Below are 14,109 nucleotides of genomic sequence, written 5' to 3' on the forward strand. Positions count from 1 at the left end.
CACTGGATGAAATAATGGATTTGATCATATTTGTCCTAAAGACAAATGTGAGACAAATCTAATATCATATTTGTCCTGATCTTGAAGATGACAAATATGTGACAAATGTGTTGACAGATTTGTCCGCGATAAATGCAAGACAAATACTGATTGAATTTGAAGTGATATTTAGCCGATGTACAAATATGAAGCGAACCAGACAAATGTGTTAGATACTGAGTTCCTGCTTTTTTGAGTTTCTTTTTTTTTTTTGCAGTGCAATGGGAAAGAGCTCGAGACTTGGGCATTAAATTTTGCATTGTTTTCGTCTGGTGTAAGCCCCAACAGTGTTGGTCACTTCTTTGGGAGTGGTTTCCATTTGTAATTTCTAAGTTAGATTCCCAAATAAGTCAAATTCTGAGACATTTGAAAAGTCATAAATAAATAACTTCGCATTCTTTGAGAGTGGTTTTCATTTGTAAAACCCAAGTTAGCTTCCTACATGAAGTGTTTATAAGTCTAATTTTGAGACATTTCAAAAGTCATAAATAAATAACTTCTCTGGGAGTGGTTTTCATTTGTAAAACCCAAGTTAGCTTCCCACATAAAGTGTTTATAAGTCTAATTTTGAGACATTTCAAGTCATAAATAAATAACTTCTCTGGGAGTGGTTTTTATTTGTAAAACCCATGCTTCTGACATGTATAAAAAATCCTAAAAAAAACTAAAAGAAATGCCATTCTGTTGAATGTAAAATAAACATGATAGAGGACAGTGATCAAATTCATTTCACAATTTTTATTTTTTTTTCAAACAGTTGCCCTGTAAATGGTCTACTAGCTTATACTGTTCATTGAAAGATTATCAGGATTGGTACTAAATGGATTGCCAAATCAAAGCTGTGCTCTCAGAAAAATTTCAGGGTGCCCGAAGGTTCTTATGTAAGAAATCTTGGGTGCCCAGCTCTTAAAAGCTTTCATGATAGAAAAGTTATACAGGTCGCCCAAAGACAAAAGTAAGCCGCCTAAGGCACCCGGGCCCTGCTAGAGCACAGCCCTGCAAATTCATATAATTATCTCTTGAAACAACAGTATTTACTCATGCCTCATGGTATGATATCTACATGTAACCTGGTGAAAGGATAAATTCTTACTTTCTAAGGTACCAATAATAGTTGTACAATTCCAGACATCACTTTACAAAAAGTGGAATGAAACTATGGCAATTTAAATTGAGATCAAACTATTGTTTAGTAACTGAGTTAGCATTTTCAATGTGAAATATGCAGTAAACTGTTCAGTATCCATACACACTCCATTTAAATCAGTAAAAATTTAGAGGGGATGGGGTCTTGAATGCCAAAATTGTGAAAGGAAAGTATTTTAAAAGCTTTACTGGAATTTCCATAGGGTTGTGGAAATTAAGAAGAAAAAAAAAACATTCCATTGGAGTGGTATGGATATTTTATGGAACAACACATTAAAACAATTACGGCATCAGCGAACTCTTGCAAAGACTACAAGCAGTCCTACTTTTTGGTTTGAAATAGAAAACACTCATCTTGTTTGTCTTGAGCGTACATGCTTTTTCCTCTATCTTAAATCAATCTACAGTTACAGTTACTGTTCAGTGTTAATTATAGGCAAACACTGAGCCTTTCAAAGAATGACAAACCCAAAGTTTTAAAATGTTATCACAAGTACATTTTCCTTTCAAGTGGCAAAACAAAGAGAACATTTTCTCTTTTCCACTTTTGGACAGTTCCAACAAATTTTCTCTGAATCCTTTGGACGGGAATAAAGGAGGCTGGGCCTAATGGTTCGAAGATGTCTTTACACCATATCTCTGTGGTCCCACTCTGATGCATGTGTCTCTCGGGATGTTCCTGAAACCACGCAACTCTGGCCATAATGAGAGTTCTCCATTCTCCATTAATTAAAACATTCTGTTTCAAATAGTAGCTCACTACACCAGGCCTCGCATTACATGTGGCTGGATCAATGTTTCCATTCACTCCTACCCAGGGAGCAATGATGTAGGAAGACCGCTCACTTCTTGAGTCGAGCGAGCCATAGCGCTCTCCCAAAAATTCAACTCCTGCATAGCGGTCAAATATAGCTGTTCCATTTTGGAATTCAACTCCTTCAAGAAATGTTGAATATGATTGCAAAAGAAAATTCAGTTCATCATCATCAAGCAAATCTATTCTGTGTGGAGATATGCAAGAAAATAATGCAATGTCAAACCAAAGGTTTCCCTTTGTTACTGGGCCCTCTGATAGGGAAAAGAGCTCTGCGGCAGAACTGACATCATGAATAGGATCCATTACAGAAGTCTTCATTTGACTGAAGACAGTTCCAAGTCGTTCCTTAAATAGACTTGGGAATGGAATATCCCTGATGTCTTGGTCCCGTAGAAACTTTCGCATTAATTGAATTTCGACTGCCCTTTGATTGGTCTTAAAGTCTCCAAGGACACCATTAAATCGTTCAAATGAAAAGAGCCAGAAGTTATGCACAGGCCCATAATCTACAACACAGCTGATTAAGTGGGAATGCAGATGCATGTTAGGAGTAACTTCCAACTGTCCATATTTAGTCTCAAATTTCTTGCAGAATTGCATGAGTGATGAATGTGCCAAAGCAAGGGAACGAAACGTTATTATAGGAGCAGTTAATATGCGACAAGCTTTCACAAACAAGAGCCACAGTTTGTAGTCTTCAGATGGAAGATACTTTTTTAAAGCAAACTCGGAGTAAACAACAGTCCACAACTTCCACTGGTCAGATGTAAAGCTAGCAAAATTTGATGCAATCTTGTTTGGGATTCTTCCCATGTTGGATGGTACTTTCATGTTGTCAATCAATTCTTGGATAGACTTGAGATCACTCTGCTTCAAAATTTTATTTGGTAGCCAAACATTTTTCATCAAATGCTTGGCGGTTCCAAGGAATAAATTGTGCATCGGGTCAATTATAGTAAATCTGATGCAATCAAAGTACTCCAATTGCATAAGTTCAGAGTATCTTGTACCATATTTTGATTGCTTACGTTCTCGTCCTTGAAACGTGTCCTCGGCAAGTATTTCTTGGGCTTCATTGCGATGCTCTACATTTGTACGTGGCATACAACTGTCAAATCCCCCAAAGTTCATCTTCATGCCAAAATTTTCACCAGGAATGAATTCCTTTTTACATTTTGAGCAGCCTCTTCTGGCACCATGTCCCAAGAAACCACACAATTTTCTTGCTGCAGGGACATCACAGGCTACTAACAAGACAGCAGCAAAAAATCTCTCTGGTATCCGAGGTGAGCCAGAATGACAAACCTCAATTCCATCTTCCCACAGCTCTTTCAGTTCTAAAACAAGGGGAACTAAATAGGGATTGAGACTTGAAGGTTCACTAGGGCCAGGAATAATTCCAACAACAATAATGTTCTCCCTTTTGTATCTCTCTCCACGAGGCAAGTTCATTAAGGCAAGGTAAATTACTCCTACACTGTACGGGGAATGTTTGAACGGCTGAAACCAATCAACGTTCATCATTAAAGCCAGGTTGCGTTGATGGCTCATAAAGCGTGACCCATCTGGGCCTTTGAAATCTCTCCAGACAGTACCGTGGATCACATCACTCAATAAATTCTGTATGCTTGTGCTCTCCCTTTCCCTCCACAGTTCACATCGTGATGAAAAACCAGGACGCTGAAGAAAGAGCTTTAATGTTTCAATAACACTATTGTAACAGTACACCTTTTTGGGTACAGTTTAAGTTTTCCATCTTGAAGCTTGACCTCCTTTAACAGGACTTCATTGCATGGCTTTCGGTGTGCTCTGTGTTTGTGGTTTGGAAATTCCACGTAGGAGCATTTTTTTGACAGATGCTTGCCACCTACTGTCTCATAAGCAGAGTCATAATTATACAAAGAATGGCACTTTGGACATACAACAAACTTCTGGAAACAGTCTTTATGCAGACCAAAGTACTTCTTTAGCATGTATAAGCTTGAAGGGAATGCTGCAGCAAAAAATGTCATCCAGGGTACTCGCTCTGATAGCACAGTAAAAAATGCATGGAAGAATTTCAGAAGCATTTCAATTCCACGGTCAGCAATGTTACAGTATGTCCACCAGTAACAGATGAATAGAAGCAGCCAGTTCATAAGGATGTTCCTGTTAATTGAGTCAGGATCGGTCTCAACTGCTCCGGGAAAGTTTGATTCATCCAGGTCCTCCAAAACATTTTCCTCCAACAAATCATCCCATACCTCTTGACTAGCATTATGAAATGTTTGTTCATGGTATAAACCTTCTTCGAGATCATCTTGTTCCCCAATTGACTTGTGAATAAAAGTTTCATCAAATAACCTCCTGTCTTCATCATCTAGATTCCCAAAGAAGGACTCTGGAATTCTGTTACTGTCCTCTGCAATAAGTGAGAAATTAAAATTATTGTCTATAGATTAAATCTGAAGTTACAGTGTATATATACAGTTGTCAGTTTTATGTGGGTACCTTTAACACATACATTGTAAAACCCCTTAAATTTGTGCAAAAGATTAAAAACATGGCTACTCTGCATTTCTAAAAAAAAAAATTGTGGCGATTAAATTGGCATGAAATCACCATGAATTTGCAATGTGTTTAGCTTGAATCATAAATCACGGTCCTCAAAATAACCAGATCACATGCCACAGTAATTCACGGATCAAGGCCAGTTTAGAGCTGTTTTCACGCATCACACCCTTTTTTACCCGAATCAGGCGTCATGCATAACCACTTTACCACCCTACATTATACCCCTAGCCTTCTTCCCTCTCTGAAACCCTTACCATATACTAGACCCTGTTCAGCAACCCTTTACAAGATTTAACACTGGAAATTCCTACCCTATCACAGAACTGCTGTTTCAGAACTGTGTCACTATTTGTGTTTTTAAACCATCTGTCAACAACATTGCTGCAAAGACTTTATTACGGACACCCCAGCATTATGGACAGTTTCGTTGGTCTCAACGAAAACCTCATACATTTTCTCTTAAATTAACTCGCTTAATACAGACACCCGTTAATACTGACAAAGGACACTTTTCCGTGTGGCGAGTGACAAACTCTTATACATTGTGAACCCCGCTTTACAGACACTGTTTATCTGTGCACTGTCAATTTTTATTGTTGCGATTATTTGTTTACTTGAAGACATTGGACCCTGGTCAAATAATGACAGAATTTGAAGAGTTAAAACCATTAATTTAATTACAAAGAGTAGCTTAATAGCGCGACTTGCGGTGTTTGACCCTTGTACTTCAAGTCCTTTAAAACTGACTTCTGTTCCTATTTTTTCTTTGCCTTTTGCTGCAGCTATCGCTTGTGTCACAGCAAAAAAATGCTTCCGTGCAAAGTTAAATTACCAAAAATGTTCTGTTGCTGTGAAATGTGTTTTTCTTCTCGTATATAGTAAATTATTTTTAATTTCGAATAGTTTCACTGTTGAGTTTATTAAAGTTTAGTTAGAGTGTATGACTAGATCGCAAAGTTTTCATAAACACTTAGTCTATTAATTTCAGCCAGATCGTTCCCAGTTTGCATTTGTTACAGTACAATTAAACAACTCTTTGTTCCCGTAAAAATGTTTGCCTACGTCTTTGTGTCGATAAAACGTGTATCTGTGACTTTTTTCTGAAACTCTGCTTATTCCAGACGCCCGATAATACGGACAATTTGGCCTGTCCCCTTGATGTGTGTATTAACAGGGTTCCACTGTATTCCTATTCTGGACTAGCTCCTCATATAGTGGAAGCTCTCGTAAGCAGACACTTTCAGGACACGCAAAAAGTGTCCGTAACTGGAGCTAGCCGCTTACGAGAATGGTTCAGACGTGGATGACGACAAAACAAGCACTTAAATATGGTACTGTAATTACTGCAAAAATATTGAGATGAACAGCAATGTAAAGTTGATTGAACAGAACAAGATACAGAGGTTTTTTATAGGATTTTCTTTGGGGTGTCCACTTACGGGAGCTTTAAAACAAAGAAAAAGTCTTAGTCGCAATCTGTGAAAGTGTCCGCGGCCACTTTTGGGAATGTCCCATTACGAGAATTTAAAAATACAGAGTTTGTACGGGAATTAAAAACGGGGTTTCAAACAAGGCGTAAGTAGAGCTGTCCGCTTACAAGAGTGTCCGTTGAGAGTTTCGACTGTACTGCTAATCAGTTATGCGGCAAATGATACCCTATTCTTGACCAAAACTCTCTGATTTTCTGACTAAACTGCTTGAAAACCATACCCTTCACAGCGGCACATACCTATATAGCTCCCCCCTCCCCCCCGGAACTCCTGCCCTGTATTTTACCAAAGAAATAACCATCCAGTTACCATGGCAAAAAGTATGACAACATAAATAACCTAAAGCAGAGTTTTGCAACGGCCTCGTTAAATTTTCGATAAATTTGTTTGTATACACATGTGTGCCAAAAATTTTAATCTTTGAGTGATGTCCCAGTGATGCCATGTTTTAGTCTAATGTGTAATAAAGCTAGACGCACTAAGAGAGGGTCCTAAGAGGCAAAGAGCCTCTTTCGTAATTCAAGTAAGTTTATGTTATAAATCTTACCTTCATCAGAAATACTATCACTGTAATCCTCACTGGGTAAATCTGTCTCATGATCTACAAAACTATCTTGAGTTTCCAAGCAGTGAACTTCAGGTGAACCTGTCTCGACGTCGCTGTTGCTGTCACTTTCAGCTTCAAGGGCAGTTTCCTTTCTCTCAACGACTTGTTCGAGATGTCGAGATCGCGTACTTCGACTAACAAAGTCATCACAATGACTGCAGTAGTACCTCTTTCCTCCCATTTCCAGAAAAGATGCTAAGTATAAAGGAAGGACAATAATTTTAAGTTTTCCCGATGAATATATCGAACACGTTGCTATTTAATCTGCTGTTATCTGTCGAGGGGAAAACAAAATATGCTAATTAGAAAGGCTGCAGTACTCACGTGATGCATCTCGTCCAATCCGGAGCGGCCATTTACATTTGACTGTGTTGTTTAGCATAATCGGCGGGATTTTGAGCGTCACTTTGCTTGTGTTATTAGTATTGTGTGAAGTACGGCGTCTTTACTGGTATTTGTGAGGTCTTCACTGAGAATTTCATCGGCTATTGTATAACTTTAGCTTAATATGTCTGGTAGAAGCAGATCGTGCAATCCTTCCTGGTCCGAATCTCCTCTCTCGAGGAATCAACATCTCACGGTAAGTTTCATTCGCGATGTGCTATAAGCTTAATTTTTGAACGGCCACGTTGTTAGATGTCTCGCTGAATTGATCTTTCATTTTGCTATTTAGACAACTTCAGGAGCAACTCCGATTGTTCCTCGAGGACAAAATCGTCCAGGGATTTCTGTAGAGAGATCTCGATTCTGCATTCGTCGTGATTCACTGCTAGACAGTCTGAGTGAACCTGAAGATACTTCTCCAACGTATCCGCGAGTCGCCCAAAGGGATCGCGATCGTTTACCTTCAGTTGTGTCCTGTACACCATCTTCATCAGCCTCATCCAGCGGCCGATCAACGCCAGTCAGCACGCCGCTGCCTCATGTCAACGCTAGAATGAATTGTTGCGACCACGAGAGGCAGTTCGTGGCGGTACAAAGATCACTTGCAGCTCTTACTGAAAAAATTGACAACTTGCAAGGCTTGTCAACCGCTGCTGTGTCTCAAAGGGGCAGAGTGGAAAATCTTCCACGAGATATGGTGGTGAGTATAAGGTTTTTGTTTCTGATATCATGTACCATGACAATAGCGGCCTTTTTGCTTGCTCTTGAAAGCACATTTTAAATTAAGTAGGGGGTGGGGGTTGGTAGAAAGTAAAGCCCGAGGCTTTTCCGTCCAGGGATCAAGTTCTAGTTGAGCGACACTACTTTTCATTCCTTTTCGTCGTAGAGAACCTCTGTATATCATGTTGCTAAGCAACATGATATACAGAGGTATTTTGTCTAAACAAAACAACTCTGCTTCCTTATAATTTTTTTTGGATACAAAATGCTGCTTTCTTTACAGTCACACCGAATGTTTGATGAGGGTCCTGAAGGGGTAAAATGGGAACTGGGATTTGCCTATTTTGACTGGGATTTGCATATGTTTTCACTAGGAAAATGGGATTTGGGTCACTGGGACTGGGATTCACAACCAGAAAATGGGAATGGGAAGCACGTCAGTACATGAAAAAAACATATATTTCAGGCTCAATAATATTCCTCAAGGCATAGTTACAATGTTGAAAACTCTGAAACAAAACCAACGCCTGCACGCAAGTGTCTTTCAAGTGGCGGTCAATTTTCCTGTCAGTGATTTAGTTACTCAGCGGAATAGCTATGACTGAGCATGCTCAAACTAGTGTAATGTAATATGGGCGAAACACATCCTCGTACCCAGGGTCTTCGTTCCCTTTGAACAGCGGTCTGGAAACGAGCGAGCCTGGGAGGTTCTGATTGGAAGTCCAGCAATATCGGACTTCCGGTTGAATTGCGCATGCTTAGCTTTAAAAACCATGACTCAACGATCTTCTTGGTATTTACTTCCGGCCATTTTATTTGTTTTTAAAACCAATCAAAATCAATCTTGCAACGGAGCTTTTGGAAGTCGCTCGTGTCGTCAAGATTGCGCAGTATGGAACGAAGACTCGAGGTATGAGATTGAACAAATTATTTGACCGCAATTCCTGTACTAACCTAGTAACACACACGGAAAATTGTGAATAAGACATTCCTCTGAATTGCTCACTCAAAGAACTGGAGAAAACGTTAATACGGATGTGTTGAGTTGAGAATTTCAGAAAACGAAAGGGGTTTACCGATTTCAACTAGCAGAAATAAAAACAGGATTTGGGACAACTAAAACAACACAGTTACTGCACATATAGTGCGTTTGAGCCTTGATTTTTCATGCACTGGGATTTACCAAAAATTTCACTGCTGGGACTGGGATTTGAGCGAAAAATAGGCTGGGAAATGGGATTTAAGCAAAATTTTGGCTGGGAAATGGGATTTAGAACCCCCCTTCAGGACCCTCTTTGATGGGAACTTTGCAATGTTGTGGTGCAATGTTCCAATATTGATTGACAGTTTGTTCATCGCAACTTTCAACTTTCAAATTTGCTTGAGCAAGTTGCCAAGTTCGGGTTTTCATTTTTTTTCTGTATGGAACATAATAATTCCACCTCTGTTTCAAAGAAGGATGAAATAATTGCCCTATGGTCGACTGCTTATTGACAGACTGCGAGAAATTGAAATCGCCAAACTTGGAATTGCACTTAGAAATTAAAATTTGCTCCCCAAGTTACGGCTTACGTTTGTAATTTTAAAGCATAATTCCTAGCTGAGCAATGAAACTAAGCCTGTCGCTTATTTCTCGCATTCTGTTCAATGATAAACATTCAAATAAGGGGTAATTATTTTCTGTTTCTTTGAAACAAAGGTGGTATAACTTCGTTTCATTTGGCAAAATAAAAGCTAGAACTTTGCAACTTGCTTGCACAAATTTGAATTGAAAGTTGTATGTTGCGACGAGGTAATTGTCAATCACTAGTGGAACATTGCGCCGCAACATTGCAAAGGTAAAAGAACATCCGGTTTGACTGTAATTTAAACCAGGAGCTGGCCATGCCCCATGCCATTTTTGTCCACACAGTACTCAAAATATAGTACAACAAACCTAAGTTTCAGTGGCATCTAACTCTTTTCTTTCTCTGTTTCTTATGAACTTCTGTGTATTTTACATAGGCATGTGTCCACAAAGTTGTTGCAAAATTAAAGGAAAAAGACCCACCGATTGAGTGGACCTTAGATCCTGGTAACAGGTATGGTAAAATAGTAATACCAATAATAATACTTGAATTATTAAAATTTTTGCTGACAAGGCCACTTGACAAAAGGAAAGTAAAACTTAAAATAGATAACACATCACTCTTTAATTGTGCAGTGGAAGGGGCCTGGGGGGGGGGGGGGGGGCATCTTACCTTAGGCATAAAAAGTCGATTCTGATAAAAATCATTTTCAAGGGTGTGTATTTTTCCCCACTTACTTGAAGGTCTGGATCAGCCACTGTTATGAACTAAGCAGTTTAAAACCAAACACAGCTACACATCCCAGAAAACTACAATGTAGTTCATGCTAAAACTTGTTGGAGTCTTGTAACTGGTGAGAACTTTGGTGTCTGCTTCTGACATTCTTATATTGAGCACAGTTCATTCATTGATTTTCAGTTTTAATGATGAAACTAACAGTGAAGTGAGTGAAGCAATAGAGAGAGGAGTGAGGGCTACTTCAGCATTCAAAGAAGCTAATCCTGTTATCTTAGAACGTAAGTACAGTTCCACTTTTTTCTCAGTAAAACTGTGATATTTTGTGATTCTGTATGTGTAAAAGTTGCCTCAAAGTCCCTGAAAACTTGTGAGAGGAAAAAACAAGAAAATATTCCATTTTATTGAAGATGAGTTTTCAGAAAAGGAACACTAAGAAACACCTTTTAAGTTGTAGTTAAAGGGACTACTGTACATCACAGATTTTACCAGATTTTTGAACCGCCAAAATTTATATTCAAGTTGCATGAAAAATAATACAGTCGACTCCCGATAACTCGAACCCTCGCTAACTCGAACCTTGCGCTAACTTGAACCAAAATCAATCGATTTCCCCTGGATTTCCGTTATACATTTACTGTAATTTTACCCTTGGTAACTATTTTAGAGTACTGAAACTGTTAGCAAGCATTACTGGTTGCTGATGGCTCAGATGGAAACGGATTGCAATTTAAAAATGTTAGGCTAACACTTTCGAATTGTTTCTGCACGTCTTCAAAAATCAATATTGATAGCCGTAGCTAAGTTTATATCTTCCATTAGATTTTCAAAGATATTGTTTTTTATAGATTAAGTTGCCTTCCACTAATTTCAGAACAGTTAAAACCAGAAATTTACTCAATCTCTGTGACATACATGTACATGTAGTCCCTTTAAAAAAATCAGGTTAAAAAATGTATTTTGTTCAATCTGTGCAAAAAGTGTAGTTTTTCTGTGCTCAACGATTGTGGTTGATACTGTAGATGCATGTACTGACCTGAAAAATTTATTTAAAAACTACATGATACATGTTCTGCATGGCCAAGGCAATGACTAATGTTATATAAACCTACATGTACATATACTTTTGAGGGAGAAGGAAAGAAGGGAATGGAGGGGGGCGGTTAATGGACAATACATACTGGAACAAGTAACATGTAGCATAGCCTTAAAATCCCTCTAAATTTCTCTGTAACAGGTGCAATAAAGACGTATTTCAAAACCCTAAAGGCAAAACAGAAGCGAGTCGCAACCCGTGTACGGGTGCAGGGAGTCTTGACGGATAAACAAAATGAAAGTGTTTTCATTGCAAGGAGAAATCAAAGAGGACATAATGTAAGTGAATGAACTATTTGTTACACTGTACATTCCACCCAAAGTTTGAGCAGGAGATCTGTATGGGCGTTTACAATGGCGAGCCGATAGGCGAGCCATTGTAAACGGCCATACAGATCGGACGCGAATATTTTATTCTACTTGTGAAATGAAAACAATAAATTGAATGCAAAGTATTGTTATGCGAATCAGTACAGATCTGTATCAAAAGTTAATTAAAAATACTTAGCAGCTGAGCAGGAGTTTGTATCAAAAATTAATTCTATTGTTTGATTTGTATTGGGGTTTAAAGTTGTGTATGTGATCTGAATATGGTACTGGGATTGGTTTGCACCTGCATGAATATTTAATGATTTTTACAATTAACCTTAAAAGACTCTGTGTCAATTGTAATGCATTGTGTGCCTCGGCCATGGCTTCAAAGGCTATGAAATTTTCAAATTGTTGAGTTGTCGATCATTTCATCCTTCTTATATTGCATTGAATGGAAATATTAATATTCTTTAGCGACAGGATCAAAACAACAAACTCTCGCAATGCATACCAGTCGACATGGAGTCTTAAAAAATAAATTGGTTTTAAGAAGGTTACCCTGAGTGTTTATTTTTCTGTTCATCAGACAGATATCATTATAAATGCCATGTACATAACTAGTTAAAACCACCAAATCATTGTCTGGACAAAAATCATATTGACAGGACATTATTCGTTGATCAGCTGTTATTTTGAGCCCTGTTCTTGTGCCAGGACTGAACAGTTCAGCTTTGCAATTTAGTGTATACATAACAATTTGTAAATTGATGACTTTTTTTTGTAATTTATTCTTGCAGAAACTCAAGGCACGCAAAGAAGCCCTCAGGCAGTGCTCGTATTCAGAAGAGAAAAAAACAAAACTTCAAGAAGTCCTGACTATTGACTATATGTCGCCAGAGGATAGTGTATATGAAGACAATTCCGAGGAAGAGTCAACACCCAAGCTTGTAAAGCTTGTCAAGCGCAAGTTTGGGTGGAGATCTGACGAATTGACCCGTGAACTTCAGAGCTTAGACCGCAAGGCACATAGGGCCAGGAGTGAAAGAGCAAAGAGGATGATGATACAGAGAGAGCAGGGGGGTGTTATTCCTGATAGTGAACGTTCCTTTCCGAAGGGTGCCCCAGCCTGGGCTCTAACTCTTGTACCAGAGAGAGGAGTATAAAATTAATAATATCAATAGTTATTTATTTTTATCACATGACCAAACATGTTTTTTGACCAGATGTCTTGTCGGTTACATGTACATTTAGTTTTGGAACTTCATGATCATCACATAACAATCATCATATTTGGTATACACATACAACTGTAATGACATGTTCTGTCATTTGACATTCAAGTAGTCTTATACATGATTGTTTGTTAGGAATTTTAATTTTCCAGTTATAAATACATTTAGTCAACAGACATGCTTGGAACATATTTGAATTTCTTTTTATTGATTTTAGACAGAACTGTTTTGGTCATGTGATAGAACAACTAATAACGTTAAACAAAAGATCAATATAATGACTTGCAACCGTAGGGACATGCATTAGTTGAAAATGGTTAAGACAGTGCCCAAGTGAGTTTTTTTAAATGGTGATTGTCTTGTTATTCTGAGAGACCACAAATCATGTAGGTTTTTGTTAGGGTTTCATCAAACAAGGCAGGTGTGTTTCCATTCACATACAGAATTTTAGAATACTGAATGCTTAGTTTTTATTACCGATACTTTTTATTTACCGGTAACGCTTATTGATATCGAACCGCAAGTCCATACATGTTAGTCTTTGTTAGCTGCCAATATTTTATTATCTTCAATTGTTGAAGAATGGCTGTCTGAGGTATATAGAATTCAAATTCTTTAGGTTTAACATTGATATTTCTGAATTTTGAACTAGACTTAGGTCAGATTTATGCCTCTTCTCTTCTCCCTCTTATTTTTTTAAAAAAAAGAGACCTGTGCAGTTTTAAATTGTGCTGTGAGTGTTTTTTAACTTGAGAACTTGTTTCCCTTTTGAAATTTAGTTTGCATATAATTTATAAAGGTATATGAACTTAATATATAAAGTAACAAAATGGTTTTATTTGTACAGAAAATAGAGAATTGTAAAATAAAACAGTTATCAACTGTATATCTTTGTGTGATAATTTCTTCAGAACTGGCAAGAGATTTAGTTTGAATCCAATTTTAAAGAAAAAACATGAAATATATAAAATTGACATTTCAAGAATACTTTACATGTATCTAGAGCAAGCTAAATTCAAGTATTCTTGCAGCGGAATTATGTTGCTTAAGCCATTTCAGGCACAGTAGCAGAAGGAAACGTGGGTTTCAGATATCCCAGACAAAGATGATATTTGCTTTAAATTTGTCCTTACAAATGTTATCTTTGGTTACATTTGTCTGCATTTGAGCGGGACAAAACGTAATATTTGACTCATATTTGCACCACATTTGTCCATATTTATCTCCAAGAGCGAATGCATCATTATCCTATTTGTCTTAGGACAAATGTCATATTTGTCTCCTAGTCAAATATGAACAAATGTGACAAATGTCATATTTGAACCATATTTAGACTACATTTGTACTATGTCAAATCTGTTTTTTCGCCCAGTGCAACTTCGCGATAGGTGATAACTTGGAGTAATTTTTT

General features: G+C 37.8%; 2 protein-coding genes across 2 annotated transcripts; one reads left to right on the forward strand and one right to left on the reverse strand.

Annotated features, from left to right (window-relative positions):
• Positions 1-3,568: 3,568 nt before the first annotated feature.
• Positions 3,569-6,955, reverse strand: LOC144640070 (uncharacterized). Its single transcript, XM_078499293.1, has 2 exons — positions 6,593-6,955; positions 3,569-4,403 (listed from the first exon to the last, which is right to left on the reverse strand). Exons 1-2 carry the CDS (start codon positions 6,831-6,833, stop codon positions 3,697-3,699), a joined length of 948 nt encoding a protein of 315 aa, XP_078355419.1. The 5' UTR covers positions 6,834-6,955; the 3' UTR covers positions 3,569-3,696.
• LOC144640069 (uncharacterized) lies at positions 6,824-13,529 on the forward strand. The gene is made up of 6 exons (XM_078499292.1): positions 6,824-7,232; positions 7,326-7,736; positions 9,761-9,837; positions 10,243-10,340; positions 11,297-11,433; positions 12,264-13,529. Exons 1-6 carry the CDS (start codon positions 7,161-7,163, stop codon positions 12,627-12,629), a joined length of 1,161 nt encoding a protein of 386 aa, XP_078355418.1. The 5' UTR covers positions 6,824-7,160; the 3' UTR covers positions 12,630-13,529.
• The last annotated feature ends 580 nt before the right edge of the window (positions 13,530-14,109 follow it).

This window comes from Oculina patagonica, unplaced genomic scaffold, assembly GCF_052425735.1.
Source record: "Oculina patagonica isolate OP01 unplaced genomic scaffold, crgOcupat unplaced177, whole genome shotgun sequence".
Classification (NCBI taxonomy): Eukaryota; Metazoa; Cnidaria; class Anthozoa; order Scleractinia; family Oculinidae; genus Oculina; species Oculina patagonica.

Bases quoted from the DNA above. Each gene is read 5' to 3' on its own strand.
- LOC144640070 (XM_078499293.1), bottom strand. From the start codon at position 6,833: ATGGGAGGAAAGAGGTACTACTGCAGTCATTGTGATGACTTTGTTAGT. The intron at 4,404-6,592 runs GTAAGATTTATA...CACTTATTGCAG, and splicing joins TGATAGTATTTCTGATGAAG to AGGACAGTAACAGAATTCCA.
- LOC144640069 (XM_078499292.1), top strand. From the start codon at position 7,161: ATGTCTGGTAGAAGCAGATCGTGCAATCCTTCCTGGTCCGAATCTCCT. The intron at 7,233-7,325 runs GTAAGTTTCATT...TTTGCTATTTAG, and splicing joins CGAGGAATCAACATCTCACG to ACAACTTCAGGAGCAACTCC. The intron at 10,341-11,296 runs GTAAGTACAGTT...TCTCTGTAACAG, and splicing joins TAATCCTGTTATCTTAGAAC to GTGCAATAAAGACGTATTTC.